This window comes from Phoca vitulina, unplaced genomic scaffold, assembly GCF_004348235.1.
Source record: "Phoca vitulina isolate PV1807 unplaced genomic scaffold, GSC_HSeal_1.0 scaffold8, whole genome shotgun sequence".
NCBI classification, from domain to species: domain Eukaryota; kingdom Metazoa; phylum Chordata; class Mammalia; order Carnivora; family Phocidae; genus Phoca; species Phoca vitulina.
Genome location: NW_022589711.1, coordinates 960,643 through 981,950, shown reverse-complemented (window position 1 = coordinate 981,950; position 21,308 = coordinate 960,643). Strand labels below are relative to the sequence as shown.

Sequence of the window (21,308 nt, the reverse complement as noted above, 5' to 3'; positions counted from 1 at the left end):
TGGAATGTCTACCCTCTTTCTGTCTATTACAATATCTATCACATCTTTTTCAAATTTTATTGCCCTCTGTGCAGGCTTCCTGATTATAAATCTCGTGATGGCCATAATCGATATATGCCATCTTGTTTTATCATTTATCATTTTATGTAGTGTTAGTCTTTCCAAGTAAATTGTAATTCCTTTGACATTTGGAACTGTGGCTTATTATTTTTGTATACCATTGCATTTAAAAAAGTGATTTGCAAATGCATATAGTTAATAAATACTGATTTTTGTCGACAATTTTTAATTTACCTAACTCTATTTTTAAGGTTGATATTGCATGGATTTCTTTGAAAATAATTTACAGAGGATATAGATTTACCATGGCTCCATTTCTAGTCTATGGGTTAAAGCTTTTTCTTACTTTGAGAATCTATCATGAAGGGGGTGCCTGGCTGGTTCAGTCAGAAGAGCATGTGACTCTTGAGCTTGGGGTTGTGAGTTTGAACCCCACAAAGCTGGGGTGTAGAAATTACTTAAATAAAAAAAAAATCTATTATGAAGGTACTGGCCTTTTTTCAACTATTCAACCCTAATTCTAATACAAAAAGATAGTTTATTGATTGATTTATAAGGAATGTCATTATTTAATCAATAATGGCCCTTATAGGAAATGAATCTATGAAATATTATACCCTTCACGGTTTTCTTTAAAGTTATTATATCTATTCCAAATACATAAAAAAGTAAAACATCAAAATGAGATTGTTCAGCATCAGTGAATGCCATTTTATTTTCAAATTCCAGTCCTAAATGAAAATTGTAATTAGAAATGCTTATTATTATTTTTTCTAAATGAAATAAAGGCCTCATATTACTATCCACTTTCATTTTTTTGTGTGTAACCAAAAATGGAGAGATTAACTCGGTGGTATCAAATGTATCAGGCCTGTCCACTTTTCTCTGAGCACAACTTTTGACACTACAAAACTTTAATTTTCTTCTGACATTTAGGTCCAAAATGAGACTGTTCGAGGTGGCTGTGGGTCAAGAACGATTACAAGAAACTCTGGATGTTAAACCACTAGAGCCATGATTAAGACATGACCTTAAATTTTAGTTCTCCAGGTTTTTCCTAATATGCACATGTTTTAATGTATCTGTAGAGGTCAATTAGAGCAAATCTAGCCTTTGGGAAATATGTATTTTCTTTATATACTTTAATACCTGAATTATAGCAATGTGTCAAGTCACCAAAATGTCCATGAAAAATATGGTCTTGATTAATGGGTGAATTGATAGTTTTTACTGAATGAAACATTAACCAAGTATTTTAATACAAATTAACTAATTAATTTCAGGCTCAATTTCATTTTATTACAATGAATAGGTTATTTATTATAACCATCAGCAAATCAGTGTAAATTTATCCAGAACTATATTTAACATATAAAGTGCTTACATCCTTCAAGTTTTGTCTTTTCTATAAGAAAAGCAAATTTACTACAAAGACCAAAGATGGAAAGTATTTAAATAATAATTGGCAGACATTTCTCAAACTGTCTGATATCCTTGAATTCTTTTTAGGCAATGAAGTCATTCCACAATTTGATATTGTCAGTAATGTCAGTGTTCTATCCATACTGTACAATAAGCTCTTGGTAAGTGTTTATGCATTGTTCTGCCATGTATTCATATTTTATCAGTTTAATTAAAGGAGAAACAGAAGTGAGGTTGATGAGCCTTCACTTTTAGAAATTTACATTTAAATAGGTAGAGAAATTAATATAATTAGCTATTATGTAAGTTTCATTCATTTAATGAAAACGCCTACTGATCAAAGATACTTATTTGTTGATACCCTAGAGGAGGCTATTAAAGAATGTTTTGTAAAGTTATTGATATTTTACTCTTGCTTTGAAGATAGGCAGCCATGTGGACATGTGAGAAAGGGAGAGAAAAGCAGAGGAAATAGCTTGAGTGAATCCATAGTGGCAGGAAAGTGAAAGAGTCCATGAAAAAGGTCAGGGATGATTCATTGTGGTTGTCTGTAGCTGCAGAGCATTGGGAAAGAGTAATTAGAAATAAACTTGGAAAGGCAAGTTTTCTTTCAATTAAAATTTGTATAATAATTAACTAATTGGGCTAAGCAAATCCACTTTGAGGACTTTTGAAGCAGGCAGGTGAAATTAAACAGTTTTAGAAACTTATGCATGCAGAAGCCTGAGAAATACTTCATGGAAAGAGAGATTGAAGAGATAAAAGTCAGAAAAAGAAGTATAGAATCTGATAGATCAGTATCTCAGATTAAAATAAACATCTCACATTAAAATTAATGAGTACATGTATTAGGGGAAAAGTGCTGGAAATAAATAAGAATGCAAGCAAATGATATTTCAGAGGCTGTATCTCCAAGACTTGAAAACTGATTGATGATGCCCCAAAATGGACTATGAACAGCGAGCAACTTTTGGTGGAAGGGAAATGAATTTGGTTTGCACTCAGAAAGTTTGAAATTAAAATATGCTATCCAACTGAATTCTAGCTGAGGTTGGAAATCACAGGATTAGGTTTGGAAAAGCACATACTAAAGATCCAAAGAGAAAAGGAAATGGGATAATATCTTAAAAGAGAAAGAAAAGGGAGGAAAGAAAGAAAAAGTGGAACAAAATGGCAATTCCCTATTTATTTTCAACCATATAATGTCTTTTCTGCCTCCTTCCCTTCTATCTGTTAGGTATGCCCATATCTTCCCCAATTTATAAAACCCCTGACCACATGCCCAGAATTGTGGATCCCCAAAACCTCAGCCATCTCTTCATATTCAAGCTTACTGTAGGGACAGTCTTAATTTCCTTAACTTATGCAATTTGCCTCTGTTGACCCCATCACACTTAAACTAAATGCACCTGAAGGATTAGTTACTCTTCAAAAGGAAAAGCCCTCACTGGAACTGGCCTTGTTTATATCTTTTAGATAACTCTCTTGCCCCTTGGTTCTACTAGTTTTCTTCCTATTCTATCTAACTTCTGTGCTTTTCTTAACCTATTTCTCTCTGAAATATCAGACTGACTTGACCACTTGTTGACCCCTATAATGTGCCAAGCACTCTTTGAGAATTAAGGAATTATGAATAAAAATAGGGCCCAGACTGAGGGGAGAGAAGAAAACGATGTAAGCCAGCCTGTTTCCCAAAGAGGTATCCTGAAAAAGAAGGAATTTATTATTTGATGATGGGGAGTACAAGCAAACGTATTTTAAAGAGCTCAAACATGTCCAACAAATCTTCCTTGATAAATATTTTCTTCTTTTCTCATGTTTTTGATTTTACATTTCATTTCTTTAAATGTTTTCAATATAGTTAAGTTATGTTCTGAGTCTAATTCCATTTTTTGAAATTTTGTGGGTCTGTTTATCGTTTTGGATGTTTTAGTTGACTCTTGCTCACAGTGCCTTATTTCACCATGGTTTTTTATGACAGAATATGAGTTTAGGTTGAAGAGAGCTTAATTTATAAACATCTTGGGCAGTGTGGGCTAATGATATAGTTCCTCGGAAGGGGATTATGTTTGTCCACCACTTAGCTGTGAGCCCTACCTGGGGCACTGCTTTTTTGTTTAATTTCTCAGCTTGAGGTTCCCAAAGAACATGTGTTTATGATTAAATTCCCAAACCTGGGATATGGCAGAGTGTGGTTAATCTATTTAAATAGAAACATTTCCCCCCTCCACAGGCCAGGAGAGTCAACTGTCTTTATCACTGTCCTTTTGCCAGTAGGCTGATTTATTCTATACCCTTCTCATACTAAGGGTGAATTTTATTCTGCTCCAGTGTTATCTGGTGTTCAATAGCACCCACTTTTATAGACAAGTTTTGACCCCATCTTTGTGCAGTCTGTGCACCTTTTGCTTACTATAATCCACAGATTTCTGGTATCATTTTATACTTTGATTTTTAGATTTTTCTTCATTTTTCCCCCCCTTGATGCTCCATTAATTTTCTGAAAGCTCAGCTATATGTATCTGGAAGTAAGGGATGGAGGGATGGGTTTTGGAATGTGGTCACACTATCTTGTCTACCATATTATTAGAAATATAAGTCTTTCAATTTGTATTAAAATATAATTCTAATTATCTTCTAAAATTTTAGAATGTTCAGCTATTTTATTTCAAATTTGACAACAAACTCATTGACCATCTCCTCTATTTTATTACCATTGTCCTGGTTCCTTCACTTAATTTATTTATGTTGTCAAAATGGTGTTCATTCACATTTCTTATACAATGTTTTTCTTCTTTTCATGGAAATATTTTAGTAGGTAATCAAAATGTAGTTTATGTTTTTATTGTTATGATGACAGTGTAGGATATACTCTTTCAAACAAGGCTCCAAATGTTGGGCAAACATTTTTTGTAGTTATTGCCCAATGTGGTAGCACATATATAACCAAGAATGTAAATATGGAAGTGAGTATGAATTCACTCATTTACATGACAAACAAATTTCAACATGCTTTATTAAATAAGTCCTGTATTTGGTCTGGTTGTGAGTTGCATACTAATGTAACAGACATAATGTTATTAGATTGTATTTTATAATTAGAATATATTTTATAAAACTTTCATTTCTTTTTACAGGTAATAAAAATTTACAGGGAAAATAATTGCTGTTTGGATCATGTAGTTAATAGATCATGTAATAAAATCTTAGAATTCATGTTGAAAGCCATACTTAATTAAGATTTAAATATTTTTTTCAGCTCTTCTTCAAGTGACAATTTCACTTAGCAAAGTAGAGCTTAGTGTGGGCGAATCTAAATTCTTCACATGTACAGGTATGTATCTGTACAGGTATTTTCAGATGATAACTTGTTTTATGCTTTAATTATTTAATATTATATACTGGCAAAATTTAGATGGTGAAAAACAATTCTCTGAAAATAAAACCTTATATTATCATTGGGCTTTGAGGTTAATAACTATATTTTGCATGTTAAAAAGTATGAATTTTATTTCCGTTAATTTCAAGTTATTAATTTTGACTGTCAAACTAGCTCATTTATTTTGAAATAACTTATTATCAAATGTAATGTATGCACAATAACTTAAATAAATTCAAATATTATTCCTGTATAAATAGTAATATTAGGATGAATGTAAATATTATAACTGAATTATCTTTGTAAATATGCAATGAATAAATTAGATATGGCACACTGCACTATAATTACACCTGAATGAAAACTTTGGGACAAAGCAAATCAAATCCATCCTTATGAAAAGTGAATTTAAAAAAAGTAGAGATTTAATCAGCAAAACTGTTGCAAGAATTTTGTGACTATTAATCAAACTATCATATATCATAATACCTGTGGGAAATTTTATGGACCTCATTTAGTTTAATCATGCACATGCAGTATTTTTTCAGAAGACATTTAAACACTTAAGCAACAAATTCTAATTCAGAGTACTGTAGAGCTCACAAATGCACATATTCGACTTCTATTTATATTCATCAAATTCATTTTTATGCATACAAGCCTTCATACCTAAAGTTTTAAATAATATTCATCTAGAGCCAAAATTGCTTTTTAGGGTATTTTAAAATTGTTGGTATTCCTGATTATGCTTAAGTAACACAAAACTGGATTAAAGTAGGCATTTCTGACATAAAATGCATTATACAAGTCTTGAGAATTACATGGCTTATTTAAATTATTATTAAAATTAATAAAAATAGAAATAGTCATAACATTTATAAATCACATATACCATATTATAATACACATACTATAGATATTATGTATGTATAATATCACATTTTATGATAAACTAATAGAAGCCATGATTCTTCGTATGTTTGCCTTCCTAAAGGTCTGAATTGATAGGTCTGTGGATACCTATTTTTGCATATTGACAAATAGAAAGGCAGAGAGCAAATGAGATACTGATTCAACATCATTTATTATGTCAGCAGAGCTTTGGCATAAGAATGTAGATCATTGTTTTTAAATCTCATCCGTATTTTATATACACAAATGCACACATGCACACACACAGCTCAATTGTGTCACATATTCACAGAATAATGAAGTAGTTTAAAAATGAATTTTGAAAATGAAATTGTTTTTCCTGCATTTGCATATCACAATGATTTAGGTTATATAAGTTATATAATATTATTACTTCTGTAATAGGTCAAATTAAGACATAATTTAAAATTTAAAAGAATGAATTAACATCATTTAGTGTACTAAGTTTTGCTGGTAAAATAAGGCAAAATAATGAAACATTTTCTTTTCCTTATATACAAGAGCCATACTGTTGTCATGTAAGTGGCCTTATATATATGAAATAGAGTAGTAAAACAAGATCTAAAAAAAGATGTGGGAAACCCCTGCAAATCAGAATGCGTTCATGTATTTTTCCTACTACAATGCTGACCAAGTTGCTATGACTTTGAAGTTTCCTGATACACTAAAACATAGACATCTAAACTCAATAAAATAAATGTCTTAAATTTACACTATCAGGTGGTCAGACCCTCAGAGAGCTAATATGTCATAAATAGCAAATGAATTTGTATACCACATTTTTTAGAAAATAAAAATTTTACTGTTATTTATCAGTATCTCCAGTAGTCTAGTCTTAATAAAATAACATGGGAAGTTTCACTGGAAATCATTATTTATTAGAGATGTCATAAAAAGAGAATCATGACTGACTTGCTCTATGAAAATCCAGTATAAACTCTCCATGATAATGAAATTTTATACCATATTATTAAGAAAAAGAATGTCCAAAATATTTCACAGAATGTCCAATATAATTTACTGTATAAAATGAGTTTTGTACCGTTCAAATTTAAAGTGCTGCTCATTTAAATTATTCATTTGTAACTTCTCTAGGGTGAGGAGAATCAAAGCAAATACGTCCTGCAAATGAGTCATCCCATAACCACCAGTTTTATGGTTCTGTCCAGAAAGAACTGAAGATAACATAACTCAGACCCATTTAAGATTTAACTAAACTGTCTTTCATACTTTTTGCTCAAGTGTGTCTAATTTGATATGGAAAGCACAATAATTTGTTTCTAAAGCCCCTTCTTGAGGAAAAAATAAGAAGGAACAATGTTTTTCAAAGTGGTCCTGCAGATGTTAGTTAACTTTATGCATTTTCCCCTGATACTTTTGAGTTAATAGTATATACTGCTTCCACAAATTCTCTCTCAAGTGATTAGGTGAAATACATCCTTTTGGTGAGTAAAAGCAAACATTGGAAGCTTCAGCTTTTACGAAGAGGATAATAACCTGGATTTTGAATTGAAAAAAATAAATGTTTACCCTGTAATGATTTGGTTGTAATTGCCTAGCAGTATAAGTATCATTTCAGTGCATTCTAATTATCATATGATTAAATAGTTAACAGTTTTAGATTAAAATGATGAAACTATTCATTTCAGTTGAGAAAAGAGATTAGGGCTCCTTTTTAAAAAATAAATTAGCTTTATCTGTACAAGTTTAACAATTTAGGAAATTAATTCCAAATTCGGTATTATCAAAGCCAAAGTTTTATTGTGTATAAGATTTACATTGTTATAAGCTTTGCTTTATTGGAGAAAAAAGTCCTATCTCCTGACCCTGGCAAAGAGAATTGGGAACAGGTGAAATCATGTTAGTAATCATGTTTCTGTTCAGATATATCGATCACATTTAATTTATGTCTGACTCAGTGGCCAAGGCAGTTTCATAACTTAACTGTAGTAATAATTCATAGATTGCTATGGTAAAGTTTCAACTATCAGAGCTTAAATACCATACTGTCAGTTTCCTGTAGAACTTTTGGGTTTTGCTTACGCAAACGGGACTGAATTCTCAACATTGGATAAGTAAGGATGAGCATGTGTGCTAACATTTGTGTTTACTTTCAATTTCGTAAGATTTTTCAGACTTCCAGCCTTCTCTTATTTACATTTTTTCCCCAAATTGTTAAAAGTTGTCACATAATAGTAAATGTCAATGCCAAAACAAACATTTGAAACATATTTTCAAACGTTTATTTTCCATGGCTATTTGCAGCAATTGGTGAACCTGAGAGTATAGATTGGTATAATCCTCAAGGAGAGAAGATAATTTCAACACAGAGGGTAGCAGTGCAAAAGGAAGGTGTTAGATCACGATTAACCATCTACAATGCAAATATAGAGGATGCAGGGATATATCGTTGTCAAGCAACAGATGCCAAAGGACAGACACAAGAAGCTACAGTTGTTTTGGAAATTTACCGTAAGTCATGCATTTATTAGTTGATTGAAATGTGGTTGTATAAAAACTTGAACAAAAAAAATGCATTTGGGGCGCCTGGGTGGTTCAGTCAGTTAAGCGGCTGCCTTCAGCTCAGGTCATGATCCCAGCATCCTGGGATCAAGCCCCACGTTGGGCTCCTTGCTCAGCGGGGAGCCTGCTTCTCCCCTGCCTGCCATTCCCCCTCTTTGTGCTTGCTCTCTGTTTCTTTCTCTCTCTAGCTCTCTCTGTGTCAAATAAATAAAATCTTTAAAAAATGCATTTAATTAAAACTAACACTCATGAAGAACTATGTGCTAGGCAATGCCCTAAGACCATTACAAATATCAGCTTATTTATACTTTACCGTAGTGCATCTCTAAAATAGAATAGATAATAGGAAATACTTTATTATAAACACATAGATGGAGCCAATTCTGTTGGTTAAATAAGAGAGATGAAAATGTTTTAATATTCTCAAGCCATTAAAAATCTGTTGGGTAACTAGAGAACAGTAGATTATTATGAAATTTATGGGGAGTACTTTTTCACACTAAAATAAAAGGTCAGGATGAGAACAAATGAAATTACATATATGATAGCAGCGACCAGTCTAGAATGAGAATTGAGGAAGGGTCGGTGAACAGGAGTAGACACAGAAAAAACTGAAAACTCATCTAGTGGAGAACAATATCTAGCTGGATTCTTCACCATCAGAATATTCATTAATAAAGTTTTCCACACTTACACTTCATCTTATGACTTGAGATTGACTGCTTTCTACATTCCTTCCCTCTTCTTACATTTAGGAATCATTAGCCTTTTTTTTTTTTTTTTTTTTAAGATTTATTTATTTATTTTTTTTAGAGAGAAATGTCAGGGGGGCAGACAGAGTGGGAGAGACAGTCTTAAGCAGACTCCTTGCTGAGCAGAAAGCCTGACACAGGGCTGAGCAAGGAGCCTGACGCAGGGCTGGATCATGACCTGAGCCTACACCAAGAGTCAAACACTTCACTGACTGCACCACCCAGGCGCCCCAGGAATCATGAACCTGTTTAAGAACACATTAAAGCCTGTTGACTCCCTAGGCTTGAAACCAGGCTCTATTACTTACTTTTGTGGCTTTGAGCAAATGCCTAACCTCTCTGTTAGGTTATAGGTGACAAATATAGGTTATAGATGACTTAAGACAAAAACCTCTTTAGTTTTGTCATCTATAAAATAGATATAATAATATTACCTACCTCATATGTAGAGTTGTTTTGAGCACTACATTAATCAATATTATATAAAGTGCTTAGAACAATGCCTTACAATTAATATGTGATAGTATTTCCACCCATATAAATGAAAAATATGTGAAAAACTATAAAAATTTTAAAATACTAACTCAAGGCATCTCTTCCTGACAGCTTTATTATTATTATTATTATCATTGTAGAAACAAGACATGAAAAAAAAAGGCAAAGCATTCCCACAGCATGACTTCCTCTTTGATGCCCAGTGCAATTTGTTGGCACATTACTGCCCTCATTTTTCCTGACTTTGCCCTTACCCCTGTTAATTTCAAAGTTCCTTAAGAAAAGATAGTGTAACTATTTATATGATCCCTACAGTACCTATTTCATAAATAGAAAAAAAATAAATTGAAGTGATCATTTCCTAGACATAGTATTTGGAAAGATTTTTCATTACTTTGAATGATGAAAAGGAAGGTGCCTGGTGTTTTGTTTGTAAACTAAAGAAATGGCTTTTTTCCCCGCAAGAACAATGAATTGCTTTTGTGAAAATTTCTCAACAAGCATAAATATCCAAGTTCATTCATTCATTCGACACACTTATTGGGTGTCTACTAATGACAGGCAATATTCTAAGTCCTAGACACTCAGTAAAACAGAATATGTCACTGGCCACTTGGTGCTTATTATTTTATTGAGTAGAGAAAGACAAACAATGAATGAACTTAGAAAAACACATGGATGTTAGATATGCATGCTATAGAATTCTGTAGTGAAGAAAGTTAGTGCGGTAAAGAGAGGGAGAGTTGAACTGGGAAGGGGGAAGGTTATTTTATCTGTGAAGGTGGAGCAGAAATCTGAAGGAATTCAAAAGAGCACAAGGCCCGAGGATGAGAACAAACCTGGAGTGTTCAAGGGATTGCAAAGAAGACGGTTTGTCTGGATCACAGGGACTAGGAAAAGAGAGAAGAAATTGGAATCAGACTTGTGGGGCTGATTCCAGTTCACACAGGACCTAGTATGGCATTGTGAGGACTTTGAATTTAATTCTCAGTGAGATGGGAAGCTCTGAAGTAGAGGAATTATGTTATCTGGCCTAAGGTTTTAAAAGATCTAAAGTTAACTAATGATTTTATCATCTCATCAATCAGCACATATTTTGGAATATGTTACCGGGAGAAGTGAGCATAATACTTTCGTGGTTTGTTTTACTTTCTTGATACAGAAAAACTCACTTTCAAAGAAGTGGTATCACCTCAAGAATTCAAACAAGGAGAGGATGCAGAAGTGGTTTGCCGAGTTAGCAGCTCACCTGCCCCTGTTGTCAGCTGGTTGTATCATAATGAGGAAGTCACCGCTATTTCCGACAGTTAGTATTTTGGTAACTCCCTAAATTATATGTTCTCATAATATTGCAATTTTTAAAAATACTGAATCTACCTGACTGCATATAGAAATTTTATTTTTTGGATCCCAAGCATCAAACAACTGTTTTGAGAACCTTACAGCTCTAAAGTAGGAGTTGGCAAACCACGGACCTCAGGCTGCCCCTCTGCCGTCTTTGTATGGTCATGAGATTACAGCCAAACCCGACCGTTACATAGTGTCCATGGCTGCTTTGGGGACAGGGTTGAGCAGCTGTGACACAGATGGTGTGGCCTACAAAGCCTGCAGTACTTATCATTTGGAGATTTACAGAAAAGGTTTGCTGACCCCATCCTATTCAAGAAAATTTTGTACGAACAGTATAAAGATAATAAGTAAATGAAGGAATCAGTCCTGATGCATTCAAATTCTACATGTTACAGTTCAAACATCATCCCCTGGGCTCATCTATGTAATCTTAAAATAATATCTATATGAACCCTGTTTATTATTCTGGCACTGTTCTTTCAAAAACACCTACATGTTCTAAATATTATGCTAAGATGCATATGGATAATAGACAGAAAAGTACATTCATTCAAATTGTCTTCATAATTTTGATTCAGACTGAGCTAAAATTCCAGAATAATATGACATCTGAAACTGAAAGCATAATTTGCTTACATTATGCTACTTTACCATTGTGCATTGGGAGCATTTTCAATTTAGAGTATTTTTCAATGCACCTGCATTGCAGAGGGTTATGAAATAATTGAATCTTTTCAAATACTTTCCATCTTGGATGATTCCATTGTGTGTTTCTAAGAGTTAAAACTTATAGCATAAAGGAGAGAAAGCATATAGTATCTATTTTTGAATATGTACAGAGAACATATCATAATCATGTTTAATAGATATTTTTTAAATTTTGAGGCAGTTTTTCTCGTCTTAGCATTTTCAGCACTTATCACTTATTGACTATCTCTCTTTTTTTCTATTATAATAAGTTAGTGAGAAATAATACTTTATTTCCTCTTATTTTATTTCAGGATAACTGCTTTATATTTCATTAACACATCACATGAGTACATTGTGCAATGTATTTTCAGCTATTTTTCCCTCAATAGTAAAGAAAAGGCAGTTCTTTTATAGCAGTTAGATGACAATGTCTAAACATTTTCAGATTGCCTCATCTTAGGCTTCAAGTGTACATCTGGTTTATTGTAAACCTTAATTACATGAAGGTTTTGAAATGAATTGTAGTTTTTAAAAGACACAGAGAACAAAAGCCTCAAAGCAGAGATTGATAGTCAAGTGTGATGGTGATGGAGGAGCACTCCTCTGTGCTACAACTCACACGTTTTCCCAGTATCCAGGGACGAGATGATTTGAAGCTGGAATGCCATTATGGCTCTACTCCTTTCCTTGGCCCGGAAGCTTTGAATTTTCTAACCGATCTGTATCTAATTCAGATTCTCTCCCTGTAAACAGTGGGTTATTATCACCATTTTCAACAATAGTTGTGAGTTTCAAATAAGACTTGAGGCACATAATAAATAGTTGTTAAATGAATGAATTAAATAATATTTGCGTGTATATCAGTTTCTCAACACAATGACATTTACCTTTCTCCTTCCCTCTCACTGAGTTTTTAAATTTTGAGAATCAGTGTTACCAGAATTATAAGCACTCAGGTTATAACTAGAATAAAAAAATCCAATGCAGGGGGAAGTGACTAGTCTAGAGTAAGCATGAAACCTAGCTCTGAGTTCCAGGGAAAGCAAAGAAGAAAAATGACATAATTATATTTTTCCTTTTTAACTCTAGGCTATAAAGAATTTAAGTGAATTGTGAGGAAGGACAAACTTTTCTAACCTTTTAATATTGGAGGAACCACATAGTTCATTGTTGAACAATTTGTACATTGATAATGGATTTATAAGAAATAATATTTTTCACCTGATTATACCTGATGGCCCCTTTATTAGAACTAATGGAATAAGATTAAGTTTATAACTATGAAAGGAACATGTAAGGGGACTTAGAATAATGTAGTGTGTCCAGGTAACTTTCTGAAGCCTTAATGTGGTATGCGAGTAGTTTGCAGGCTCCAGATGATATAATGAAGGTTTGGAAATGTCCATCTTATTAGCCATGCTTTTGGTAGCAGCAGTATGGCAGATATTTATGATTAAAATTCCAATAGAACATTTGAAGTGGAGTTTTTCCATGTTGCTTGTTGAAGGGAATCCATCTGCTAAAAAATCCAAACATTTAGGGAGTAAAGATGACATTTTGTTACAAAAATTGAATACCCCGATTGGAAGGCTATTGTAGATGCTCATTCAATGTCAGCCAGTTTGAAAGTTATCTCTAAAATATTCTAAATGCTTTGATCATTGCCCAATGAAGTACCCTGTTTGCATCAAAAACTATGGATAAAATAATTTTGTTCAATATTTTTTTATGTTATCTACTTCCAGTATGGAAATTCATTCAATTTTTAACTAGTTGTTGAAAACCTAGTATATGCCATCTAGCACACTGGATGGTGGGTAGTCCTAGTTAACAAGATAAACAAGTTTATTGCCTTCAAACTGCTAATAATCTAGTAGAAAAAGATTAATAAAGAAACCAGTGAAAACAAGGAATATTGAGGTCTATGAGAAGGAAAGTGCAATAATAGAGGATGATAAAGAAAGAACTTCTCACCTAGTTAGGGCAGGGGAGGGTGTCCAAGATGCCCACTGAAGAGAGAAGTAACCCTTAAATATGAAAAGGGGTTAGCCAGGCAAAGAGTGGTGAGGACTCTTCAGGAGGGGAAAACACCATCTGCAGCGGCCCGGAGGTGAAAGACACCATGAGTAGTGCTTTCCAGAAAATAGAATTAGTTCATTATAATGAGAATTTATGACTAAGTGCAACTAGAATACTTATACTAATAGATAAATACAAATCAAGATTGATCATAAAGGATTAATAAGAGAGGAAACTGGAAAGGAAGTTTGAGCCAAGTCATTAGGGGCTTGACATCTCTGCAAAGGAATCTGGAATTTATCCAAAGGGACTATCACTAAAGGATTTTAATCAAGGCAGTGACATGACCTGATATGAATTTGAGAAGGCTATTAGTGCTTCAGTGAGGAGAATGAATTGGATGGTGGTCAAGGCAAAACTCCAGGCACTGATAACAGTTCAAACCCTAATGAAATAATTGCTGAAGGAGAAGGAGATTTAGACTAAGTAATGATAAAGGGGGAAGTGACAGGACATGGGGTTTGATTGGATATGCAGATGGAGGGAGATGGAGAAGTCAAGGATGACTCAAGGAATTTGACTTGGGCACATAGTTCAATGTAAAGACATGTGAAGACAGAACTGGAGAGACCATATGAGAAATTTCAGGTGGAGATAGTAAACTAAACTTTAAATTTACTGATTTTAAAGTACTTACAGTCCTTCTCAGTAGCTATATCTGGTCTACCGTTAAACACTTTTATAGTCATGTAATGACCTGATCTGAAGAAAAATTGTGTCTCAAAATATAGATGGTGCTTGAAGCCAAAAGAGTAAATGAGACCAACCATCAGTGGCTGGGGAATGAGAAGAAAAGAGGGCTAGAAAAAAATCTGTCTCTAGAAGCATAAAGCAGATCGCTTATTGAGTATTACCTTATTTCATTTATTTTTCTGAATGCAATAATGAAAACTTGGGTTTTAATAATTAAAGTTCTGTATAATTGAGAGAACAAATAATCTCCGATAATCAAATAGTTCTAATATCCATAATTATGCCTGATTGACTGAAGCAGTGCTTTCTTCAAATGTTTTCTGCCATTTGATAGTTTACTAACATCATTCCATGGACTTAACATACATACCTAGAATTTGACATGTGATTTTCATGTAGTTTGTTTTCTGTTTAGAAACATCGATATGTATTTAGATTTAGCAGGTAACTACTGATTTCCTAATATTCTAATAGTTTTCTCTCAGCCGATAGAAGTAATATATTAAAATGGCCATTTGAAACTAAAATTTTACAATTAGAAGAAACACTGATTTATTCCCATCAAATTATGTGTTATATGCATTCAACTTATTTTCCTTTTAATATCAAGTATTGCCTTCCTGATTAAAATAATTCTTCGCCTTACTAGTTTTTAACTAAATACACTATAACCATTAAAGAACATTAGAGTTAAAGGATAATACATATTTTAGTAATTTAAAAATATAATATTATGGTGATCAAGGTATGATTATGTGCAGCCCTCTCTAAATTTGAACTTCTTAAATTGGTAATTGCTTCCCACCCTAATTTCCAGCCACATTCTTAAATAGATCTTTTAATTGACCTTGAAACATTCTAAATTTTTACGAGTTCTGAGTTACTCCAGGACTTCTTGTGAGTTTAAATTTAAAATTTCTTGCAGATTCTTTTTCTCCAGGCTTTTCTTGGAGAAAAGGAAAATTTACCAGGGGAAAGCATCTTCATGAACGTTTGTGTCTCTCTTCTTAGGGTCAACCTAAAGAAGAAATAAACATGATGGGAAAGCTTGTGGAGTAGTCCCCCCTTGTCCACAGGGGATACATTTCAAGACCCCTAGTGGATGCTTAAAACCACAAATAGTTCCAAACCCTATACTGTTTTTTCCTAAAAAAAAAAAAAAAAAAAAAAAAAACTATGATAAAGTTTAATTTATACCTTAAGCATCTAATTTATAAATTAAGAGATTAACGGCAATTACTAACAATAAAATAGAACAATTATACAAATAGACTACAATAAAAGTTGTGTGAATGCGGCCACTCTCTCTCAATTTAGCTTATTGTACTGTACTCAGCTTTTTTTCCTTTTATGACATGACACAATGCCTAGGCGATGAGATGCAATGAGGTGATGCAGGGTTAGGCTACTATTGACCTCTGATAAAATGTCAGAAGGAGGATCATCTGCTTCCAGACCACGGTTGACCACAGGCAAATGAAACTGCAGAAGGCAAACTGTGGATGGGGTTGGGGGTGGGGGAGGCTACTGTACTTCTTGAGCTGAAAATCATGTCCATTGCTTTATAATCAATATTTTCTATTTCTGGGATCCTCTGAATCTACATATTTCCACTCTTTGTTAATTATATCTTGCTTACCTATAGGAAGCATAATCCTCCCATAGCCTGATCACTCTCCTGTTTGTATTTGTAGCCCAAACTAGAACTGGTATGGCATTTAGGAATTGCATTAAGGACTCTCTATGGAAGATGAACTCCAAATCTGAATTGAACCCCAAACTGCCTGATATCATAGCAGTTTATTTCTCAGTTACACAAAGTCTGGTTGGCAGCAGGGGTAGGGGTAGGATTGTACCCCATGCATACATTCAGCACTCTAGACTGAGGGAGGCTCTATCTTTTTCTCATGTGGTTTCCATGTTTGCCCTAACCTATCAAACCAGCAGATAGGGGAAGAGCAGTAAACATTGGAATAGGTCCAAAAAGTAACCTTTAATGGTATAACAGTAAATATCCCAGAGATGAATACCTTAAACTAATTGCATTTCTCCTTTACTAAAAGGTCCAAGGGTGTCGAGGATGTATCTCTCTTATTTACCAGAGTATCTCAAATACTGTACATACCAAATAAATGATGTTCAATGATGTATTAATTAATGAAATTGAAGATATTGCTTTTGCAACCTGTTTTAAAGTGGGACTAGAGGTCACACCGTTCTTTGTTTGATAAGAAGGGAAAAGGTCTTAACACTGCAACAAAATTGTGATGATTAAAAACTCAGGCCAGACATTGTGGAAACACTGTCAGGTTGAGATGGCGCCTAGGCTAGCCAGATTATCTTAAGCAATCAACTAATGCATGCCCTGTGACAGCTTATTTTTAATGTATATTCATGTGCATATACTCACACCTAAGGTGGAATCTTGAAATAAAATTAAGTCTAATCTGTTCATTCCTAAAGTGGATTATCTGCATTTAGAAAAAAAAAATTCAAATAAATTTGAGATATGGCCATTTTATATGTCCTCTATGTGACTTGAATATTATTGTACCATTTAGCTGCCTCCTCAGAGTATGCAAAATTATTAGTTTAATTATTGTGTGAGGAAGGCTGTTCAATCAATTTTCTAACCCTTTTCCATACTCAAGTTGCTACATATTTGCAGTCAAAATGTCTTCGTGTCTGCAATATCTAATCTCGCAGCATTGTTCTTTTGTGTATCATTTCTGCATTCAAAGTACCAAGGGGAAAATAATAGCCTAAGCATTTTATGTGGAAATAAAGTCTTGAATGTGTTTTAGAAAAAAGGTGTAACAAGACAGTGTGGAGTAGAAAAATTGAAGCCATGAAATTACATTTTACTTTCAAATTTGAATTTGTTTGTTGATGAAAAGTTTGATAGTGTCAGACAAGTGCCATATTTTAACTCTTAGCCATTTAGAGCACACTGGACTCTGCTTTCAATTACTGATATAATTTCCTCCCCTTTGCTTACTTTCCAGATCGCTTTGCTATGCTAGCCAACAATAATCTGCAGATTCTCAACATCAATAAAAGTGATGAAGGTATATACAGGTGTGAAGGCAGAGTGGAGGCTAGGGGAGAAATTGACTTCCGTGATATCATCCTTATTGTTAATGGTAAGCAGAGAATAAACTGTACCTATTTTATTATTGCATGTTAGCAATATATTTATTTGTAGCCATGCAAATACAGCACTCTAATACACCTCTTCTGGACCTGGAGGGAATCTCCTGACCTCAGTGATAGCGTCTATTACATTGTGTATAGCCTCAAGGGCAGGATCTGAGGCTTATTCAACACCATCTTTTTTTTACAAAGAGTCTTGTAAGAGAGTAGTTGCCTTTTGCTGGCTTTGTAGTTGTTGAAAGAATGCCAAGTGAAACATAGTAAAGTATCATACTAGATTTTATTTTTAAATTGCATGAATCACTTGTTGCTTAAACTAATCCATTTAACAGTTCTGTAGGTTTACTCAAATTTAAAGTTAATAATTGATTCCACAGGGAGATTAATAACTGAGTTTATGGCATCACAATGACATCTCTTCTTCCATACTTGGCTTCTCCTGCTTTATTTCCTGCCTGTGTTAACATGACATTCTGTGAGCCCAGAAGATATTTTAACTTTATCCTAGTTGTCTCTATTTTGGTAATCTCATCTGTAAATGCCATGTGTACCACATGTTTTTAACAACTCTCAAATATATTCTACCATGATGCCCTCTGTAGGAGTGCAGCCCTTTCAAATTGTTTTTTCTTTTTTTTTTTTAAATTTTTTATTGTTATGTTAATCCCCATACATTTTTCTTGAATTGCTACAAGTTGTTTCCTCTACTCTCAGGCTAATAAGTTCAACTTCTTCTCCATCTAGCCTCTTAATAGTAAAATCTGTCAATGATTCCCATTACCTTCAAGACAAAATCAGCCATGAGCAGCCTATGCTTTAGCCATATGGAAATACTAGTAGTAACACTACACAAATGCACTTTTCTTTTTTCTTCTGTTTTAAAATAACAAGTTAGGAGTGCTTGGGTGGTTCAGTTGGTTAAGTGTCCGACTCTTGATTTCAGCTCAGGTCATGATCTCAGGGCTGTGAGATTGAGCCCCATGTCAGGCTCTGTGCTGGGCGTGGAGCCTGCTTAAGATACTCTCTCTACCTCTCCCTCTGCCCCTTCTACTCTAAGAAATAATAATAAAATAAAATAAAATAAAATAAAATAAAATAAAATAACAAATTCATGATAACTATAATGACAGGATTCTATAAGCAGAATGTCATTTGTTCTTTTTAGAGTAGACAAAATATAAAATTAAGGAGTTAGCCACATGTTTCCTATGAGTTAGGGCAAGCATGGAGAAATAAATCTGTGTTTTCTTCTGTATGCTATCCCCATTCTGCCATGAGCTATCTGTCCAGTTTCTTAAAGACTGGAGAACACTAGGAATCTCATACAGATTTAAAAGAGTTCATTGGCTGAGTAATATTCCATTGTGTACGTATACCACATCTTCTTTATCCATTCATCTGTCAATGAACACCTGGGCTCTTTCCATAGTTTGGCTATTGTGGACATTGCTATTATAAACATGGGGGTGCAGCTGCCCCTTTGGATCACAATGTTTGTATCTTTTGGGTAAATACCTAGTAGTGCAGTTGCTGAGTGATAGGGTAGCTCTATTTTTAACTTTTTGAGGAACCTCCATACTGTTTTCCAGAGTGGACGTACCAGCTTGCATTCCCACCAACAGTGTAAGAAGGTTCCCCTTTCTCTGCATCCCCACCAACATTTGTTGTTTCCTGACTTGTTAATTTTAGCCAGAAATCTTACTATTTGCAACAACATGGGTGGAACTGGAGGGTGTTATGCTGAGTGAAATAAGTCAATCAGAGAAAGACAATTATCATATGGATTCACTCATATGTGGAATCTAAGAAACAAAACAGAGGATCAAAGGAGAAGGGAGGGAAAAATAAAACAAGACGAAATCAGAGAAGGAGACAAACCATAAGAGACTCTTAATCATAGGATACAAACTGAGGGTTGCTGGGGGGGAGAATGGGAGGATGGGGTAACTGGGTGCTGGGCATTAAGGAGGGCACTTGATGTAATGAGCACTTGGTGTTGTATGCAATTGATGAATAACTGAACTCTACATCTGAAACTAATGATACACTATATATTAATTAATTGAATTTAAATAAAATAGGAAAATATAAATAAAAATAAAAGTTCATTGGTCTTTCACTACCTGCAGCAAAGGTAGTTTGACCACAAAGTTCATGCTGAAAGAGAAAGAGAGTATGAAAACACTGCTATCTTTTTCTCTCCTTCTCTAAGTCTGTAATTAATTGAGATTTATGGATAATATAATGGAATAGACCAGACAGTATGACATGGAAACCAGGCAGGCTGGTAGAAATTGCACATGCTCATGGAGGAGGCCAAAGGGTCAGGCCTTCAGAGGGTAAGTTTTTCTTTTTTAGAAGTGCAGAGTCTAGTATTTATTACGAGTACCATAGTCAGAGGTTTTGACCTTCAACACATGGGGAAGATTTCAGTGCATGAAGAATAGGTTTAAAATGGAAGTATGTATCTATACATATATCTCCATCTATTTCTATTACCAATAAGCATCTCTAAACTATTTGTCTATTATATACAGTAAACAAAGATAACTTACACTATTTAGTTTAACTATTGACAACTTTCTACTGTGCTTTATTTCCAAAATAATTTATGTTGGCATATAAAAATGTATTTTGTCACAGACAAATCATTGCGCTGAGTATTCTTTTATGAAAACGGGGATTATAATATTAGTTCTTAATGTAAAGTTGTGGAGGCAGTATATAAATATTTATTATTATATGTTATATGTATGTCAAATTATGCACATATTTTTGCACTAAAACAGTAACTCAAGTCTGATATTAAAAAGGAAGTGTTGGGATGCCTGGGTAGCTCAGTTGGTAAGCGTCTGCCTTTGGCTCAGGTCATGGTTCCACTGGGGTCCTGGGATCAAGCCCTGCATCAGGCTCCTTGCTCAGCAGAGAGCCTTCTTCTCCCTCTGCCTGCCACTCTCCCTGCTTGTGCTTTCTCTCTTTCTCTGACAAATAAATAAATAAATAAATAAATAAAATCTTAAAAAAAAAAAAAAAAGGAACTGTTACCGAGCAGACATAGCATGTTCGTTCACCCTTCATTAACTATTTGCTATTGTAACTTCTACCTTAATATATTTAATAGGTGTTCTAATCTGTTTCCATACTAGTTTATCTGTGGATGTTTATACATGATTATATTTATTTTGAAGGAAGCATTTTTTGGGTATGAGTGTCTTCAATTAACAAAGTTTGAATCTTCAAGTCCATCATGGTGTGCGCTCAAACTGGAATATTTAGTTCTGTATGTCTATTCCTATTATGTCAGGGTTCACAAGTAGATAACATGGGATTGTGTTCTTTTGTGCCACTCAAATCAATCACGTAGGCAGTTTTCTGTTCTGTCTGCATCACACTGAGCCTCCCAAAGGCAAATCATTCTCCTTCCACATCCCAATTTCCTCTAACAGAATCAACTACAGATCCTAATCTGACCTTTGCTCGAACACTGCTTTATCTCCAGTTCTTCTAATTAGTCACATTTTCCCTTTATGGTCACAAAACTCTCATACCTTAGAATTCCTGGCACCACTTTTCTTCAAAATAACAGTGTTCACAAAAATCAGCCATTGATTTATGCCCCTTCTGATGCAGTTGGACCCTGCCAAGGGAAGGCATTGACTAATTCCACCGGTTCGTCTGTGCTTTGCTCTCACATTCTGCCTTTACTTCAGCCAGAAAAATCATTCTGCTCCAGTCTTATTGACTCTTGTGCTGCTTACTGGAGACCAGCTCCTTTTAAA

General features: G+C 34.1%; 1 protein-coding gene across 2 annotated transcripts in view; it reads left to right on the top strand.

Moving 5' to 3' along the window:
- Positions 1-21,308, top strand: part of NCAM2 (neural cell adhesion molecule 2) — a 517,778-nt gene that overhangs the window by 293,608 nt on the left and 202,862 nt on the right. For both annotated transcript variants that reach the window (XM_032406278.1, XM_032406279.1), the window contains exons 2-5: positions 4,742-4,816; positions 8,060-8,266; positions 10,727-10,870; positions 17,382-17,519. In XM_032406278.1, the coding sequence (XP_032262169.1) occupies positions 4,742-4,816; positions 8,060-8,266; positions 10,727-10,870; positions 17,382-17,519 (564 nt within the window). The remainder of the gene's footprint in view (positions 1-4,741; positions 4,817-8,059; positions 8,267-10,726; positions 10,871-17,381; positions 17,520-21,308) is intronic.